The sequence below is a fragment of the Lindgomyces ingoldianus genome, assembly GCF_010093535.1.
Source record: "Lindgomyces ingoldianus strain ATCC 200398 unplaced genomic scaffold BDR25scaffold_44, whole genome shotgun sequence".
Taxonomy (NCBI): Eukaryota; Fungi; Ascomycota; class Dothideomycetes; order Pleosporales; family Lindgomycetaceae; genus Lindgomyces; species Lindgomyces ingoldianus.
Genome location: NW_022985205.1, coordinates 282808 through 299609, shown reverse-complemented (window position 1 = coordinate 299609; position 16802 = coordinate 282808). Strand labels below are relative to the sequence as shown.

Sequence of the window (16802 nt, the reverse complement as noted above, 5' to 3'; positions counted from 1 at the left end):
TTTGCGGAAATCGTCTACGTTTTGTTGCTTGCTGTTGTGGAGACTTTTTGTTGATATTTTAAGAGTAGTGGTAGGCAGACTAATATATCGTAATCGTAAAGCTAGAGGATTCTGACGAGGATTAGCTACCTCGCCAAAATCATTACAGATGAAAGGCAAGAGCAGAGTAGGTGTGAGGTTATATGTAAGAGTACAGTGAGTAGACAAATTTGATACGGTTGTACGCGCACTTCAATTACTTCATGGACTTCATTGACTCTAATAGACTTCATTGACTCAAATAGTGCTTAAAATTCCATATCGTCATCGCTGAAACCGGCCAGTTCATCCACATGAATGCCGCCAATATAGTTCCATATATCTTTCAAGGAATCATCCAGGTATCTGACTGGAACCCGGTCACTATTTTCGAAAGCGCTGCCCGCCCGGAGACCGTTAACGCCCTGGCTTTCGAGAAAACGGATGCAACCGTGGGATGAAACTGAGCCCGTACAGGGGCCAATAATCCCACCATCTTTAGGAACCAGGTTACCGTTCACCATTTCCACTGCTCCATACCAGGGGGCGATGCGAGCATTTACAACATTGTCTCTGACCCCTCCTGGTTTTGCTACCGCCGATAGAGGCTGTTTGTTGACTGCCATATATATTCCACCAGCAACGATTTCCCCACAGTTTCCGTTTTGGTTGTGCCTTAGCATTCCTGGCATTGGATATCCTTGCTGGCTAATACCGCACTCATTTAATGTTCTCGTGATGTCGGATATCGCAGGCTGATTGTTGGCCATGGCATCCGCGGGCTTGAAAAAGATGTTCGGGTTGGAGTTCCCTTTGAAGGAGCTTGCAAAGTAGACCCGGTTTCCGATGGCCAAAGCAGACATGACCTATACACAGTGAGCAGGGTGTCAACAGGCACATGTTTGGGCCACGAAAATAATCACTGACCGGAGGGATTAGTGGATAATTTGAGCCACAAGTTACGCGATTGGCGGCATAGATGGGAACCATCTCCGCATACGCTTGACGGGCTAATCCAGCCAACTGGGCATCGGAAAGCCAGTCCTTTGTATCTGCATCGTATTCCACAACGCTGGTGTATGTTACATGTCTGTTGGAATATGCCTGCTGCCAGATGTCGTTTTGGTGAATGATAAGATCAGTCGTGTAGCCATTTGCAGGCGTTGCAAGTGAGGGGTTGGTCTGTAAAAAGAATGCAAGAAGCAGAAAAGAGCAATGGAGGGCATTGCCGAACATTTTGTGATGTGATGGAACGATTGTAAAGCCTCAGAATATGCTTGCACCCTGTAACTAGTCGGGTAGAAATCTCAAGAGATGATATGTTTAATGCCAAATTTACTCTTGAAGGTTGTTGGTACTTATAACCATCGATCATTGATCACGTAAAGCAGTCATAGGGAGAGTGGTAGTGTCAAATATTGAACCCCCAATTTCTCGATTCAATCCTTAAGGATTGCATCGTGCCAATCGATTGTTCGTGAAAGTTGGCTCCGCCCGCGTAAACTGCACAACTCAGTCCACTTTTTCCTACAAATTCTAAAGAGTGTTTCATGGCGTTAAAATTTAAATTTTTTAGCGCGAAAAGAAAGCTACGCGCCGGCAGTCTCAATCCTTTAGTGGATCAAATACGGTAGTTGTCTAAAAACAACTCGTACTCGGCCTTTTATAAGATATCATACCGACACAAGATGTTTTAGTCAACAGCCACACATGGCCGTAAGTTTCCTTTGTTTTCTGCGGTTCTATAGTAGGATCTGGGCAGCGGTTGAAAAATGTACCCAAAAGGCCTAGCTCACTCCGCATTAACATATAGCCGTATTCGTTTTAAAAAGGAGTCCATATATCAGTATTAAGTCCAGTAATTAATCCTTCAGGTTGTTCGTATTCAGAGAATGAAGCCTTCATACTGCTGTTGGAGAGGCCGAATTGAGTTCCATTCGTGCGATTTATTCGAAGCTAACAGATTTGGGGGCTACCAAAACAGCCTCGCTGCCTCGGACCCGAGATTTTGAGTTTCGGGGCCACGTGCAGAATTCTCCTCACACGGCGCCAAGCCTGAGGTAGCCGCTGCGCCTAGTTCTAATTCCCCAATTAGAATCGGTCAGCCCATAACTTTCCTGTCAGCGGGAGATATATACTACGCTTGGGCCTAATCCTCCAATCACGATTTGAGCTAGCGGGTAGACTACAACTTCGAAGGAGTTTACACTCTTTCCACCAGTTTCGAGCACTCGAACTAAAGCTGTTCCTTCAATCCTGTCATATCCTTTTGAGTTTGCCAAGCAAGACTCAGCGGTAAGGCCGTAATCCCTACCTTGTTTGGGTGAATTCTTAAGGTATATATTCTTCATAGTGGAAGCATCGGTTGAAAATGCCAGACGACTTGGTTCATACTTGATCCCATTTGCATTTCCTTCTCTGGCGTCATTGTTGGCAGAACTTATTCAGTTGAGCTAAAATGAGGGTGTTATCTCACCTTATACCACTTGTCTCTTTGTTTTGTACCTCCACACATTCATACCCGCAAGGGGATGTAATATCGCCAATATCAGCAGACCCGTTTGACTACCCATCGGACTTTTCTTGGATCCAGAGTTATGCAGCCGTTGGCGACAGCTATGCGGCCGGCATTGGTGTCGGCACAGTACTTGGCCAGCCTGATGCAGTGCAATGCAGCAGATATGATGGTGCCTATCCCCAGAAAATGAATAGTGTTATTCAAGCCCCCAACTTCCAGTTCATCGCCTGTTCTGGGCATACCAGCAAGGACATGATAATGAACCAAATTGGCCAGCTGCAAGACAACTCGTACGACTTGATCACCGTCTCTGCAGGCGGGAATGATGTCGGGTTCTCTGATGTGTTGAAGGCTTGTCTTTTCTTACCGACGCCGGTGAGTTCTACATCCATTCATACATTGAAGTCCGAGCGCTGCTTATCAAACATTAGATGTCGAAGTGCACGGAGGCATTGACCAATGCCGAGGCCTTCATCGATACGAGCCTTGAGAGGTCAATATACGATCTTCTTAACGGGCTTGCCCCAAAGCTAAGACCGGCTGGGTTTTTCGTCCAGACTCTGTACGCCAAATTCTTTGACGAAACACCAGGCACATGCGACAAGCAGTCTTGGTGCTTTTTAAACCCCACTGTTGATGGGTGCTTGAAAGTTGACGTCCCTATGCGGTCCGAGTTCAATCGCCTGGTGGGAAAAACAAACCAAAAGCTCTTTGATACTATCAAAAGGTGGAATTCAGAGAGCTCTGCAAAAAATGTTTATGCTGCACACTGGGGTGGATGGCCAATCGCGTTAGACGGACAGTAAGTATATTCTCCCTCTATGTCAACGTTGAACTAATATCATTAATAGACTCTGTGAACCTGGCTCAGCAGATAGATATAGCGACCCAAGCAACGCTGGGCTCGCTTTCATCCGACCTGATGTCGGGAACGTTTTCATTCCACCCGAAAGAAGAGAACTGGAGTTGATGAACATCACGGCCCAGTCCGTCGACGACCACAGCCTCCAGAAAAGGCTTCCAGATGTTATCATGCAATATTTCCATCCAACCGACTGGGGGACGAATATGCAGGCCGCCGTAGGTTTGTCTGCGGTCTCAAAAGGGCGAGCGCATATGGATGCTGCGGACCGAAACCAACCTCACCTCTGCTCAGTCGACCCTCCACCAGGGGGGCAGGATGTCGTCGCCCCCACTCCAGGCCAAGGCGTTGCCGCCCCCTCTGCGGGCGGAGGCAACGATCCCTCGCCGACTCCAGGCGGAGTTAGAGTTCGAAGAGGTAGAGTGGGGCGCTAAAATTGCGGATCTCGTTATCACTGTTTCTCCCAATGTAGGAGTAGTTCTAGGGTAGTATATTAAATATATTGGTTCACACTGAAAACTCGTTGTTATGGTCAGACAACTATTCAACGCGGCAAAAAAGCTTACGAATTGTTTCGCAACTTTATCCCGCTACACTATCAGCTATAGTAAAGAGAAAATAACTTGCAGTCTGAGTCGTCACTCATACTAAGAACGCTGCTGGATATTGTTACGGTCGTTTACCTGAGAACTAGAACCTCACCGGTCAATTGTAGAGCCATGCGAGGAAGGAATTGTTGAAACGATCTAATTGAGCGTGGGATACAGTTTCGCAATCTCATATAGACCGAATTCCTACATGTACTGGTGCGCAGACAGGCTGCAGGAAAATATGGCGATATCCAAACTCTTGAAAAGCAGTCTTTGGAGCGCGATGAGCCTAGGCCGGTGGAATCTAACTACTTCAAAAAAGGGTGTGGGTGTGGGGTAAAGCTAGGTGAGGGTAACTTTTATGCAGTTGCAATCCAGGGGAATACTAGGGAGAAATGACTGTAAAGGAGGGTTAGAACAACTGCATAGCTTAAGAGAAATATCTTGCTAGTGCAAAGCAAGGATTTGTGAGGGTAGGTGATGTTGGGGGTTGATGCGTACATGAGAAAAGAACAAGGCTGTCGGCAAACGGATTTTGATAATCAATGTTTGGGTACGAGAAATCTGAATTGAAAGTTTCTTCGCAGTTCATGGCCTCAGAGGAGACGATATATAGCGACAAAAGCACATGAATTCCGCAATGACTGATGTATGACTGCTATCGCATTATTTTGTGGAAGGAGGTGGCACTGGAGTAAGCATCGTCGAATGAAATTTGATTGACAAACGTACGATGACCTGGGCATTGCGCGTTTGCTGGGAGGTAGCCATCATATTAGAAACGTTGTATATCGTAGCAGTCATGAGTTTTGCTATCAAGTTGCTACAACCTGTAAATTTACTGCGCAACATTCAATTTACAGAGTGAAGTATTCGCGGACGTGAAAGAAATTGCCAAGAAGACGCAGAGAGCCTGAGACTTCATCCACGCTCACGTGACTGCGAAAAATTACATAGATTCCTTAGATGACGGATCAAAGCTCACAAGACTTACTGAAGGCGAACAATAAACAACCACATAACACACACAAGTTCTCCACACCTACACCGAGCGGCATCCAACACCCCGCATCGCGCGCAATGAGCAAAGCATTATGCCGAACATCTTTAACGGCACCCAAAATGCAATGATGAATCAAGGTATTGCGGACTTGAAACTCTACGATACTTACGGGCAAGGACTACACCGGAATGTGCAGATTTCCCCGCACGATATGCAGCTCTTCATGCGCGATGGTGACCTCATGTTCTCCAGACTGCCTGATAGACATGTTAGAAAACCGCGACCCTCCTGAGAGGAGTTACGTCAATGTGTACCATGGACATGGTCTCATTGGCTACGATTAATGAGACGGGGTGGATATGGACCTTTGTCATCAGCGTAAGTAGAATTTCGTTGATGGAGAAGGGGGTTGGGAGGTTGACCATCGGATTGAAAATAGCCGCTTGAATGTGAGGTGGGCTGGCGCGGCTAGAGCGGCTGGCAGCGACACGTCTTCTGCGGAATCGCAACGTCGTCAGGGATCTGGTGGACAAGCTCTGCCAAACCAGATGATGTAGGACTGCTTTGGCGATTGAAATCATGGCCTAGCCTTCCTTGAGATGCTCATCCTGGCTCTTATGGAGAGGCCGAACGCCTTGGGATACGGGTGGGCGACATTCCGGGCCGCTGGCAACCTTGTGGTTAGTAAATTGTAAATGGTCGGCCTTGTTGCAGGCGACTGGACTAGGAAAGCTTGTCCACTAGTGTAACCGCAAGCCTCGCCAATAGTTTATAGAAAGTTTGCTTCAGAAATCCCGTGGACAAGGACCGCATGTTGGAGGAAATGGCGACGTACTAGCTGGATGGGGTAGGTCTTTCGAGCCTGGTGCTGGGGTGGAGTGGAAATCCTTTGGGATGTGGTTTCTATCTTAAATTTGTTTCCTGTCATGATGTGCGGCACCTTTTGAAAAGCTTGGGTCGCTTGCTGTCATGTTGAAAAAGGCCTGGGCGTTGTTAAGTATTATCGCCAGATCATGTTCAAATGAAAGGCCATTGAATATTCCTAGCATACCACAAACCCATCGCTAGCTGTCGTATTTCTGGCTTCAATCGTGGGGAGAGTTGGTGGGATGTGACCAGCGGCCCTAAAACATATGATATAGACCTTGTTTCTTCCTTCATCTCCAGTGTGCCGGGCCTAGATCGAGTGAAAATGTCCCTGAGAGATGCCCAGATGTTGTTGAAGGTTGAGAGAAGGTTGATGCTTGGGGAAACATCAGCCGGCTTCGGTAGCAAGAACCCGACGCCCAGTGCTCTCTTGTCTGCACACATGCAGCCTTACAGTCCAGGCGCCCACTACCATGGCGCCGTCACCGAGGTCCGCGTGGCACACCAGCATAATCCTCCTCGACAATTTTCACCTGTTTTGTCTTTTATTAATTGTGAACAATGTCTTTGTCACTTCCAAGATTCTTGTCACTCTTGACCGCTGGGGATGTCCCGAGGCCTGTTCTGCGCTTGCGCTGCAGAGCTGAGCAGTCAGCAAGCAGCCAACGCATCCACCACCTTATCACAGTGCTGGTGTTGTTCTCCTGTTCGGCTGGGAAGAGCTGGGATTTATCGGCTGGATAAATAGTTCAGCCACACCTGATTGAGCACGTATCGGACGAGTCAAGACCCCGCAGGGGCTCATTCGAATCTTGATGGCCTGTGTTCACTGATCAGAGATCACATTGGAGCTAGCGCGCCGGAACACTTCTAGTGGCTCCCCCCACTCCAATCCAATTCTACGCTGCAGCATGCCTCTCCTCCTGCTGTTGCTGCAGGACGTTGGGCAGATATACGAGCTGCGCCGTGTCCACTGACATCACGCCTCACAGTCGCATCGCTGCGTCTTGAGTCCCCCTTAGATTATTATCTCCGATATCCACGCACACAGCATGCCCCTGGATACCGACGACTTGGGCGAAGGTACGGATTATCGTGCAACATCAATATCTCCTGTCTGTACTACGGAGGATAGCATGGCAACGCTGACCACGGTCGAGCAGTCCCGCAAGCTTCCTCGTCGTCGAATGCCCTAACGCAGCAACCACGCGTGCGACGGCGCGCTAGGAAGCGCAATGGACCACCCCAACTCCAGTTTCTGACTGCGACCGACCCCTCGCAGTTTAAAGATGAGAACGCCAAACGCAGCGTGCGGTCGCAGGCCATGATACAATATCGATACCGGGCAGAGCAACAGAAACAGAAAGGGAAGGAGCCCTCGGAACGCAGTCCTGTTTCTGTGGCAAGACCGCCAGTGGCAGAGCGCATCGCGCCGGTAGTGACGAACGAGCCGCCATGGCAGAGCCGACCCAGCACTCTTATGGCGCGCGTGCTGGATGCGGAACAGGAGCAGGAGCACCTCTATTCTTCTACTTCGGCCGCCTGGATGGGATTGAACATAGACGAGGGCCTGGGAGACTCGCCCCGGCTCCCTTCGCACGAGACTTCTCTCACTCTCGCTCCGTCTTCCCGATACCATCGAGCTCTATCTGTTATCCCTCTTCACGATGCTGCGCAAAAAATATCAGACTACGAAGACAGTGACAAACACGAAGACACCCTGATGCGAATGCTGTGCGCGAAGCTCGCCACAGTCGTGCATCTGGGAGACGGTGTAGATCCGTTCAGTGTCATACCGCAGTTTGAGAGCCCTGAATTGGACTCGCTATATCTCGTCCGAAAATGTAAGCTGACAAATCGAGAGAGAGCAGTGTCATGTGTATCATGTTTACTTGGCATACGCCACGGTGCTGATGTCGTCCAGGTAATCGCGCATTTGTATCGAAAGCCACCATGGTAAAATGGATGCCCTCGATGCTGGCGCATCCGCACTCGTTGCTGAGCTCCACCATCTTGGCATCAACTTATCTCGACATGCATGCAGGCTGTTCTGGTGATAGCAAACGTACAGTCCTAGTCAAGGGCGAGGTCATTGGATGGATCAACGAAAGACTGCGCAACGCTGAGACTCAGTTTTCCGACTTGACGCTCACGGTCATTCTCCATCTTCTCGCAGGAGAAATGTGGAGTTGTAACGAGAAGACCCTCCGCATCCATGAATCCGGCGTCGCCAGACTCATTCTGCAACGGGGTGGCATGGAGAGCCTCGGTGGCAATGGAGCTCTTGGAGAAGTGGCTGCTGCGTAAGAATCTCCAGACCAATACCTAAATAGGTAGCTAATCGTTTTGCAGCTGCTGCTTCCACACCGACATTTTCTGCGAAGCCACACCGCATTCAATTTTCCAGTGTTGGGAACCTACTGAATTTGCCCCCGTCGAGGACAGCGCTGCTATCCCAGAATCGCCGCTGTTCTGTCCGAGAAGCGAGTTCTTCACAATCGCTCGGAGCCAATATTGCTCGGAAACTACATTCGACCTCTTGTGCGACATGCGAGATCTCACAGACCTATTCGTTAGCTATCACGGGTCCCTCGACACAGCCCTCGACGTCGAGTCACCCTCAGACAGAACCTGTTTAGTACCCTCCTCATCAGAATACGACACTAAAGTCTCTGCGATCTGTGCCCGCCTAGCCGCCCTCCCATCTGCCTACACCCCTGGCATCCCCATAACAAACGACTGGGTTTACGAAACTTGCCGCATTGCCTCCATCATCTACGCCTCTGCAATCCTCTACCATATCCCCTTCTCGGTTGCCTCCGAACCAGGCCGCTCACCCCTCCTCTCCAACTCCGTTTCCCTCACAAACTCTACAGCAGGCGGCCACCTCCTAACAACCCGGCTAACCGACGCCCTGTACGAAACACTGGAGAAGACTAATCTGGGTGATGTCTGGGGTGGCATGTCGGGGGTCTTGTATTGGGTGACGCTAGTTGGTGCGGCGGCGGCAAGAACGCCGGTGAGTGTTAATATGACGCAGACGCCGAAAAGTAGGACGGAGGCATATGCCACGTGGGTGAGGAGGTGCCTGATTATGTTTGCGACTAGGGCGATGATTGTGCTGGTTTTTGAGCATCCGTTGCCGGTTATTATGGCACAGAGAAAGATGTTGAAGGTGCAAGAGTTGACGGGGAGTGCGGGTGCGAGAAGGCTGGTTCCGTAAGTCGGACCTACGAAATACCGTACTTACGAAGGTGAGGGCATCATCAGCATCACCACATTCACATTTCAGGATTCTCGTGGTGGCAGTCCGCCATCTCTCCAAGAGCGACTGAGATTCATGGGACCCAATGGGATGCACCGGATTTGCCTGCCGAAGGCACCATAACGCCGGGCCAATCACAGAGGACGCCTTCATCTTCTGCCACATGCAAGCACATGTCGTCGCCTCATTCCACTCAACTCTAGACATGACAACAGCACATGCATCTGCAAATTCAAGGCCTAAAACCCCATTCTAGAAGCCTGTCTCACTCATGATCGATTCCAAACATCCATCATTGGCGCGCCTTGGCTTCGGGTTCCAGCGACTCTAAATTCTCGCAATAAGCAGTTACCATGCGCCCAGCTCCCAGGGAATGGGATAAAAAAGATAGTAAAAGCCCCGGGGTCCTAATCGTCTAGACAAGGTGGATAAATAGGCAAGCGATGCATGCAGGCGTACATAGACGACCTCCGAAAGAAGCATGTTGAATGTTCCAGAGCGAAGATTATAAGTACGGCTCTGTTGGAACGGCCTGGAATATTGATATTATCGATGAATACATATATTCCAGGAAATCTCCTTGCTGCGTTTGTTTTTCTACCAACTTTCAAGTGTCTCAGAAAACGGACTGTTCGCTTCCCGCCTCCCAACCCCCGTTGCCGATTCTTTGAAATCCAATCCCGATCCAAGACACCGACCAACCCAAATTTGTAGGTAGAAATACGGATTACCTCTGACTCCCAATCCAGTCAGTCATGATGTGCATTTGTAAGGCTGATTGGCTTGTGCAAATACATGACTGGTTATGGAGTTCCCAGTGCTTAGCGAGCTCAGACTCAGATCAGCATGTCTCTTTGCTGGACACGATAATTTTTCGTCCGCTCTACATATGCTCTCGGACAGCTGGATCGTCTTACAAATTCGAAAAGGCTATTTTCTGAATATTGTTCCGATTACTGGCTAGTCACCCGCCAAAAATTTGGAAGACCGTGGCTCGATTTTGTTCTAGGAGCAATTTCCTGTTCCACTTCCTTCGCAGCTGCCGCACGCCCCCGATTGGCCGCTTTCACGCATTCCCTGCATCCTCTGACTATCTCCGTGACCATCACCGTACCATCATACTGGAACTACGGGTGGGGGTGTTTCTGGTATTTATCTAATGCCTCCCCATCCCATCCACGATGCACACGAAAGCCACCATCGCTCTAAGTACTGTGCTCGGATTCTGCGTCGTCGCGATCATCATGCTACTTACTGCTCGCTTTCTTTGGCTCCACAGGTCGGCCAAGAAGACTGGCATCGACCCCGACGACATCGCTAGCTCGAAGACGATGAAGTACACCCTACATCCAAATACTCCATTTGAGATCCCATCGGCATCGCCGGAGAGGTCGTTAGTCAGGATGTTGATTCCCCGGATCCAGACTCAGACTCAGAAACAGAAAGAGAAGGGTCGACACGTGCCGAGCCTGTCGGGGATTCTGATTGCTGGAGATGAGGGTGTGTATACATCTGCGCTGTTTGAGAGGTTGCAAGAGCGTCCTGGGGATATTCAGTTAGGGGCTTTGATGGAGAGGTTTGCGGAAGAAGCGGCAAAGCGACCGGTGTTAGAGGAATCGAGATATCCCTCTGAAGTTGTAAGGTTTTTGGCGAGCTGTGGACACCGAGTGAGGAGGGGGCTTTCGGTGAAAAGGAAGAGAGATGCCAGTGTGCGAGCGGAGGTGTCGCAGGTACCACAGCGGAATTCTGGAGATGTGGATAGAGTGGAGAAGGGATTGGGATTGGGATTGGGGAGGGCGTTGTCGAAGAAATCGACTCCGATCTTGATTCCGACATTCAACGGATTGCCGTTATCAGAGGAGTCGGAACCACGAGGCGAGGGTGAAACCGCGGGTTCATCACCAGCTGCACCTGCATGGACAAAGCATATCCAACAAGTGCAACATGACTCGGGAAACCCTCGCATAACAATTACTATAACCCCATCAGAACTCGCCGCACTATCCGTCACTCTGGGCGCACCTGTCTCTCCGACCACTAAAACCACCGCCACTACCACCACACAAACCCCCCAAGAAACCCCCCAACAGTCATCCACCACCAAACCTCCATCTCCAACTTCTTCGGTACGCACTCAAGGCGCCTTCGGTATCTCCATCTCATCTACCCCTCTCGAGAACGGAGGATACAGCATCTCCCTACACCAACACAAACGAAGTATATCCCAGCTGCCAGCCCGGGGATCAGGCTACTCCCTCATCTTTGCGAAACATTTGGCTGCGAGTGCTCTGCCGTTCTCGCAAGATGGAGGGAGGGAGGGAGGGAGAGGGAAGGGGGGTGTTAATTCCATCGTTGTTACGAATGAGACGGTTGAAGGGGTTAGAGCGGGAATAGGAATGGGGATGCGGCGCTTGAGGGAGGAAGACCGAAGCGCGAGCGCAAGCGTGAGATGGATTGAAATGATGCCACATGCTGTGCCACCAACCCTCCACGTCCTTGTCCCCTCCCCACCCTCTTTCTCCCCCTCACCATCTCCAACCCTATCCCTTCACCCGCTCATCCCTCCCATCGCCGCTCTCCCATTCACAGGTGGTCTTGCCCCCCTCTCCTCCACCCCTATCATCCAAACTGTCAAATTCATTGCATCTGCCGGTCTACCCACAGGCCGCCTTCTTCAACGACTGGACGCGCTGGTAGATAAATTGCACCGACAGGCGCCGAGCCTAAAGCTATTCGGTCCGTTGTTAGAAGATGGGAATGCGGGGGTTTGGTACAGGGAACGACAGAAGGTGGGGAGGATGGGCGTGGGTAAGAAGGGGGAAATAGAGGAGGAGGGGTTAGCGGAGAAGGCTGCGCGGATGAGGAGATATGTAACGGTGTTAGAACGGCTGATGGCTATTGCGATCGGACCGGGGATGACGGCAAAGGAGGTGCTGTCTGCGGCGCAAGAAGCGACGAAACGGGAGATGGAGAGGGCGTATGAAAACGCGCTGAAGGCGTACCGGAATAATGGGTTTGACCCTACAGCCCCGGCGATACCAGAAAAGAGCCGGAAGAGGAATTCGAGTTTGTCGGTGCGGACAAAGGGCTCGACAAGTTCACATGCGTCTACGCTTGAGTCGCCAACACCAAGATCCATACCTGCGCCTATCTCACCGCCTACAACACCCCCAAGGCATTCTCTCTCCATATCCCTAACCCAGATTTCCCCCGTGTCCACTCCGCGAAATCCCATTACCCCCAACCCAAGTCCCAACCCCAAGTCCCCACGTACATCAATGGCCTCCACCTTCTCTACCCCGACCGCGACGCCCAATCTCGGGAGCCAAGTCGAACATATCCTAAAAGCAGAGCTTCCGCTGGATATTCCGAGTATTGCAGTGGTGGCACGATTGGTGCTGGTTGCTTGGACGCTGAGTGTGGGGGCTGTGGCTTGGGAGAAGGACAATAAGAGTGGGTCATTCAATGTTGGGGGACTTGAGGGGGTAGAGGGAATAGAGGGGGGAGGGGTAGGAAAGATAGTTTTATATTGAGTCAAGTGAGATAGCAGGACGGGGCTGGGAGTGAAGTGCGTCTAACAGAACTTCGGAATGAGCAGCTCGGGCTGGGAGATTTTGGGTATTGGTGAATAATGGGACAGGATTCAAGCCGCAATTGAAGGTCGATTTGCTTTCAGCGTTGGCGTCATGGGACATGCCATGGAGGCAGACATAGAGAGATACCATTGCTGCTAGTACTGGAGATATCACGATAGACAGACGATTACCAAATCGAATTTAACTTTAATATCAACAGACCATTATCGTCAACCTTCACATCCTACCTCCACCAATTCTTCCTCTACGCTCACGTGCATGCATGTCGCTTTGTCGGCGCTGAAGATGTCCGAGGTATTAATTCCGTTTCGGCCAACGCATCTTCCGTCTTGTGCTCGTCCACGTTCTCAAATCCAAGAAAAATGTCACGCGAGCAAAAGACTCGTCTATCCGGCCGTTCCGCCCTGACTCTAGGACCCGTGATTATAGTTAAATTTAGTTTAGCAGAAAACCTTGATTTAACTTCTGTGACGTGATGGTTCCGGGCGGTGGTTCAGAGGTTCAAAGGCAGGATTCGGAAACGGGAGTTTAAAGAAACCGAGTCTGGATGCCCGGAGATACAGACCTAGAACAGAAGAAGAAGAAGAAGAAGATGATGATGCATGTTTAGGTGCTGTACTGGATTCTGTTATTGTTCAGATATGAGCTACTCACAAGCCCGACGTCTATGCTAGCCCAAGGTGTTTATGCCGAGTCTACAGGAGGGTGTTCTGAAAGCCCTTCTATGTGTACCGTGCCTGTACATGTACAAGAAGCACATTCCCAACTTATTCCAATCTTATCCATTACAATCATTCCATGATATACAAGCCTGCTCATCATCGGTTTGCCATGCTTATACTTCTCGCAACCCCAAACTCTACCAACCCATCCTTAATCCCCCATAACCTCCAGCCCCCTACAAACGCTAACCCATCCATCTCTCATCCCCTCCCAGACAGCTTCTGTCATAACCTCCTCAATCCCATCCCTCTTCCTTTCCCTTCTCTCCACCACGTCGCCTGTCCCATCCCTTAGAGTAGCACTCCCAACTCTGGCTGTCCTTCGGCCCGTCCTTTTTCCATTCCCTAACATCATATCAGTTTTCGCACCATTCCCATCCAATTCACCCTTAACCTCCCAGCCGTGGCGGACAGGCCCGGAGAGCGTGGCGGGCGTGACGAGAGTGCTGTCGAGGAGGGAGTGCCAACGGGAAAGGTACATTCCGGGGCCGTGGGTTGTGCCTCTCAGATGGTGGGGTTTAGTAGTGGTAGTAGCGTTCGTGGCGGAATTGACGTTGGGGTTGGGGGTGGTGTTGAAGCTGGCGGAGGGGATGGCGGAGGGGTTGAGGTTAGGGTTTAGGTTGCTGGTACTGTTGCTTGAGGAGGGGCGGGAAGTATGCGCGATCAACGTTTTGAGTCGCGCTGTCGATGTAGACTTTAGGTGTCTTAAGTGTTTGGAGTGGTGGTCTAGAAGAGCGCGGAGTTCATCTTGTTTAACCGAAGATAGGCTTGAAAATAGCGATGTTAATGGGGCTGTCATATCGCCTGCTCCAGCACCTGCTCCTTCCTCCCCTCGTCCCTTTTCAACGTGTTTTGGAGGATGGGCTTCTGTGCCCACATTGTGGACCCGTAGTTCGGCCGCACACACTTTCGCATATTCGCGGTACTGATTCGCCAGCTCTGGCGCGTTTTTTGCGACTTGATGCAGGAATTTATGAACGGAGGGAATATGTTTTCGAAGGAGGTGGACGTAGTCTTCGACTGTAGGTATGCCTGTATGGGTACTTGGCTCGGCTTCTAGGACACTAGCATTTGGGGTCGGAGAGGAAGTTCGACTATTTGTCCGACTCCCTGTTCTACTATTGCAGTTGCTTGTGCCGTTTCCATTCGGTTTCTTCGGCTTGGAGATTTTAATCAAATCTGTAAGGAAGTTCTCAAGGTCATTAAGAGTGGATGATAGATCCACAGCATTATGGACGCCTCGGATTATCGGGTCGTATGCGCTCACAAGTTCTCGAATTGCCGAGGTGAGCAGATCAGGTTGTAGTTTACATAGGATCTTAGTGAGCTCCTCGCGGTCCCGGATGGACAACATAGTCGAGAAATATTCCATGGCGATATCGTGTTGGTGTTCAGTCAATGACTCAGTTGCAACAGGTGGATCTGCAGATTCGAGCATCACGGCGATTATCGATTTAGATTCTTGCATCGAGATGCCACGTGCGGCGTCGTGTTTCTCGCGAGAAGCGTAGACGTAGGATTTTATAGCTTTAAAGACCGCTTTAATAGGGGCGTCGCGGCCGGACTCGAGCTTTTGCGCGCGGCGAAGGAATTCCGAAGTGTCCCAGGCCATGACAGTGGAGAGGATTTGCTGCATGAGGTTCATGCCGTCATTTGTGCTGTTGGTCCAGCCAAGCCAATTTGTGACGGCGGTTACGGAAAGCTTTGTAAGGACGAGTTTTACCATGCCGTTGATCATGGTGGCTGCGTTGCCGACCTTGAGCGTCTGCTTGACGGCATAGTACGGGACCAGGCGGTGAACGTTTTCAATGAGGCGGAGGATGTATTGCCCGTCGGGGGACATGATGAAGACGTGGTGGAGGAAGGATGAGAGGCTTTTCCGCTCCATTAGCCCACTTGATATAAGGAGTGGATGAACTCACTTTAACAGGATGTACTCGTGCGCCGCCTGGACGAGACTGGAATGGTCCTCCAGTTTCCCGGTCTCGGCTATTCTTTCGAACAGCTCGTCTAGCAAGTTTCCATATATCAGTTCACGCATCCCATCATCCCACGCCTGCAATACATTCTCGGCTTTCGTGAGGTCATACTCATCCTCTTCCCCACCCTTCTCCCTCGGACCCCCAGGATACCCCCCCAACATTCCCCTCGCCACATACTCCAACAGACTACTTATAGCCGTCGCCAGCGCCTTCCGAGCCCCAATAGCCCCCTTATCATAGCTCTCCGACAACTCCGCCTCCCCCATCTTCATAACCAGCATGCTAACCTTCTCTTCCCAAAACCCCTGCCCCACACTATTCAACCCGGGCAGCCGCAGAACAAACTTATTCAGCATATTTTGCAGCAGCGGGCTTGTTGTCTGCACGCCGTCCGGTTTCCGGAACGGGTATCCATATTGCTGAATGGCGGGGGGGTACTTGAAGGCGCAGATTTCGGCGTACAGTTGGTGGTGAATTAGGATGTCGAAGAGGGCGTGCGTTTGCGTGGGGGTGAGCGGGGAGTGAGACATGTTTTAAGAGTGTCAGCAGAGGGTGTAGGATGCATGGTGAGGGGGGGACGTAGGCAGGAGAGGGTTATGGGACTGCCCATGAAGGCGCGATGCAACGTCATGCTGTGGCGGTGCTAAAGTGTGGCGGTGTCTATGTTATGTAAGCGGGTATATGACTTTGCCCTGTTGCAGAGGTCTTCACTCTTCACTTCTCTATGCCGATATCAGTAAGTATTGTTAAATATTGTTTCTGCCTTATAGTCCTACTCTGATGTGTCTTAATGCCCCCACCTTGGATTCCTCGAGGGCTTGGCATCGGGGTTCGAGGGCGGAAAGCCAAGCCCAAGGCTGATTGTCCATCAAATAATACACTATCTCTACCGCCAAGCCCTCTCTCCTATTGGTCTGGATATAAGCCGGTTATTGATCTGATTAGTAGAAAATTAAATAACTAAAAAGCTTTGTTGTTCTACGTTTTTAAGCTTTAAGTAATTATTCTGCTCTGCTACATGCTTAATCTAGCCTTCTTTTTTCCCTATCATAATTACCCGTTTTTCTCGCTTGACGCACGGGCTCACCTGGCGCACACTTTGCTTAGGAACACTAAAATTGTCACATAATACTAACTCCACTAATATAGACCTAATTTTGGAAGCGCTTGCAGCGTTAGAATCCCTAGAGTTTAGAGAAAAAGTTAATATTACTTAAGTTACAAAAAAATATAGTGTTAAATAATTAACACTGTCGCAAAGGTGGCGCAGTGTCACGATTGTGCACGAGTAAGGTTATAGAGCTTCACGGAGGTCTAGTTTAATTACTACGTGAGGTATTATAGTAAGTACAAGATGTTGTGTGAGAAATAGAAAAGTT

At 50.2% G+C, this 16802-nt stretch overlaps 6 protein-coding genes across 6 annotated transcripts; 3 read left to right on the top strand and 3 right to left on the bottom strand.

The window, feature by feature from the left end:
* Positions 1 to 287: 287 nt before the first annotated feature.
* On the bottom strand, positions 288 to 1315 carry BDR25DRAFT_380817 (uncharacterized protein; the record flags this gene model as incomplete). Its single annotated transcript, XM_033697681.1, has 2 exons — positions 946 to 1315; positions 288 to 884 (listed from the first exon to the last, which is right to left on the bottom strand). Exons 1-2 carry the CDS (start codon positions 1252 to 1254, stop codon positions 288 to 290), a joined length of 906 nt encoding a protein of 301 aa, XP_033541427.1. The 5' UTR covers positions 1255 to 1315.
* Positions 1316 to 2298: 983 nt separating this feature from the next.
* On the top strand, positions 2299 to 3832 carry BDR25DRAFT_380815 (uncharacterized protein; the record flags this gene model as incomplete). Its single annotated transcript, XM_033697680.1, has 3 exons — positions 2299 to 2911; positions 2968 to 3338; positions 3388 to 3832. The coding sequence occupies exons 1-3, from the start codon at positions 2477 to 2479 to the stop codon at positions 3830 to 3832; spliced, it is 1251 nt and encodes a 416-aa protein (XP_033541426.1). The 5' UTR covers positions 2299 to 2476.
* A 586-nt stretch (positions 3833 to 4418) lies between these two features.
* On the bottom strand, positions 4419 to 5919 carry BDR25DRAFT_361422 (uncharacterized protein; the record flags this gene model as incomplete). The annotated part of the gene is made up of 9 exons (XM_033696411.1): positions 4419 to 4646; positions 4679 to 4811; positions 4850 to 4918; positions 4960 to 4981; positions 5016 to 5169; positions 5200 to 5244; positions 5276 to 5575; positions 5624 to 5731; positions 5794 to 5919. The coding sequence occupies 9 exons, from the start codon at positions 5917 to 5919 to the stop codon at positions 4419 to 4421; spliced, it is 1185 nt and encodes a 394-aa protein (XP_033541425.1).
* Positions 5920 to 6682: 763 nt separating this feature from the next.
* BDR25DRAFT_95732 (uncharacterized protein) lies at positions 6683 to 9326 on the top strand. The gene is made up of 4 exons (XM_033699300.1): positions 6683 to 6941; positions 7022 to 7702; positions 7783 to 8161; positions 8211 to 9326. The coding sequence occupies exons 1-4, from the start codon at positions 6911 to 6913 to the stop codon at positions 9079 to 9081; spliced, it is 1962 nt and encodes a 653-aa protein (XP_033541424.1). The 5' UTR covers positions 6683 to 6910; the 3' UTR covers positions 9082 to 9326.
* A 761-nt stretch (positions 9327 to 10087) lies between these two features.
* On the top strand, positions 10088 to 12917 carry BDR25DRAFT_307126 (uncharacterized protein). The gene has a single exon (XM_033690781.1). The coding sequence runs from the start codon at positions 10305 to 10307 to the stop codon at positions 12654 to 12656; it is 2352 nt and encodes a 783-aa protein (XP_033541423.1). The 5' UTR covers positions 10088 to 10304; the 3' UTR covers positions 12657 to 12917.
* A 432-nt stretch (positions 12918 to 13349) lies between these two features.
* BDR25DRAFT_346609 (uncharacterized protein) lies at positions 13350 to 16003 on the bottom strand. The gene is made up of 2 exons (XM_033694159.1): positions 15364 to 16003; positions 13350 to 15315 (listed from the first exon to the last, which is right to left on the bottom strand). The coding sequence occupies exons 1-2, from the start codon at positions 15951 to 15953 to the stop codon at positions 13593 to 13595; spliced, it is 2313 nt and encodes a 770-aa protein (XP_033541422.1). The 5' UTR covers positions 15954 to 16003; the 3' UTR covers positions 13350 to 13592.
* Positions 16004 to 16802: the final 799 nt, after the last annotated feature.

Bases quoted from the DNA above. Each gene is read 5' to 3' on its own strand.
- BDR25DRAFT_307126 (XM_033690781.1), top strand. From the start codon at position 10,305: ATGCACACGAAAGCCACCATCGCTCTAAGTACTGTGCTCGGATTCTGC.
- BDR25DRAFT_346609 (XM_033694159.1), bottom strand. From the start codon at position 15,953: ATGTCTCACTCCCCGCTCACCCCCACGCAAACGCACGCCCTCTTCGAC. The intron at 15,316-15,363 runs GTGAGTTCATCC...GGAGCGGAAAAG, and splicing joins CACGAGTACATCCTGTTAAA to CCTCTCATCCTTCCTCCACC.
- BDR25DRAFT_95732 (XM_033699300.1), top strand. From the start codon at position 6,911: ATGCCCCTGGATACCGACGACTTGGGCGAAG. The intron at 6,942-7,021 runs GTACGGATTATC...ACGGTCGAGCAG, and splicing joins TACCGACGACTTGGGCGAAG to TCCCGCAAGCTTCCTCGTCG. The intron at 8,162-8,210 runs GTAAGAATCTCC...ATCGTTTTGCAG, and splicing joins CTTGGAGAAGTGGCTGCTGC to CTGCTGCTTCCACACCGACA.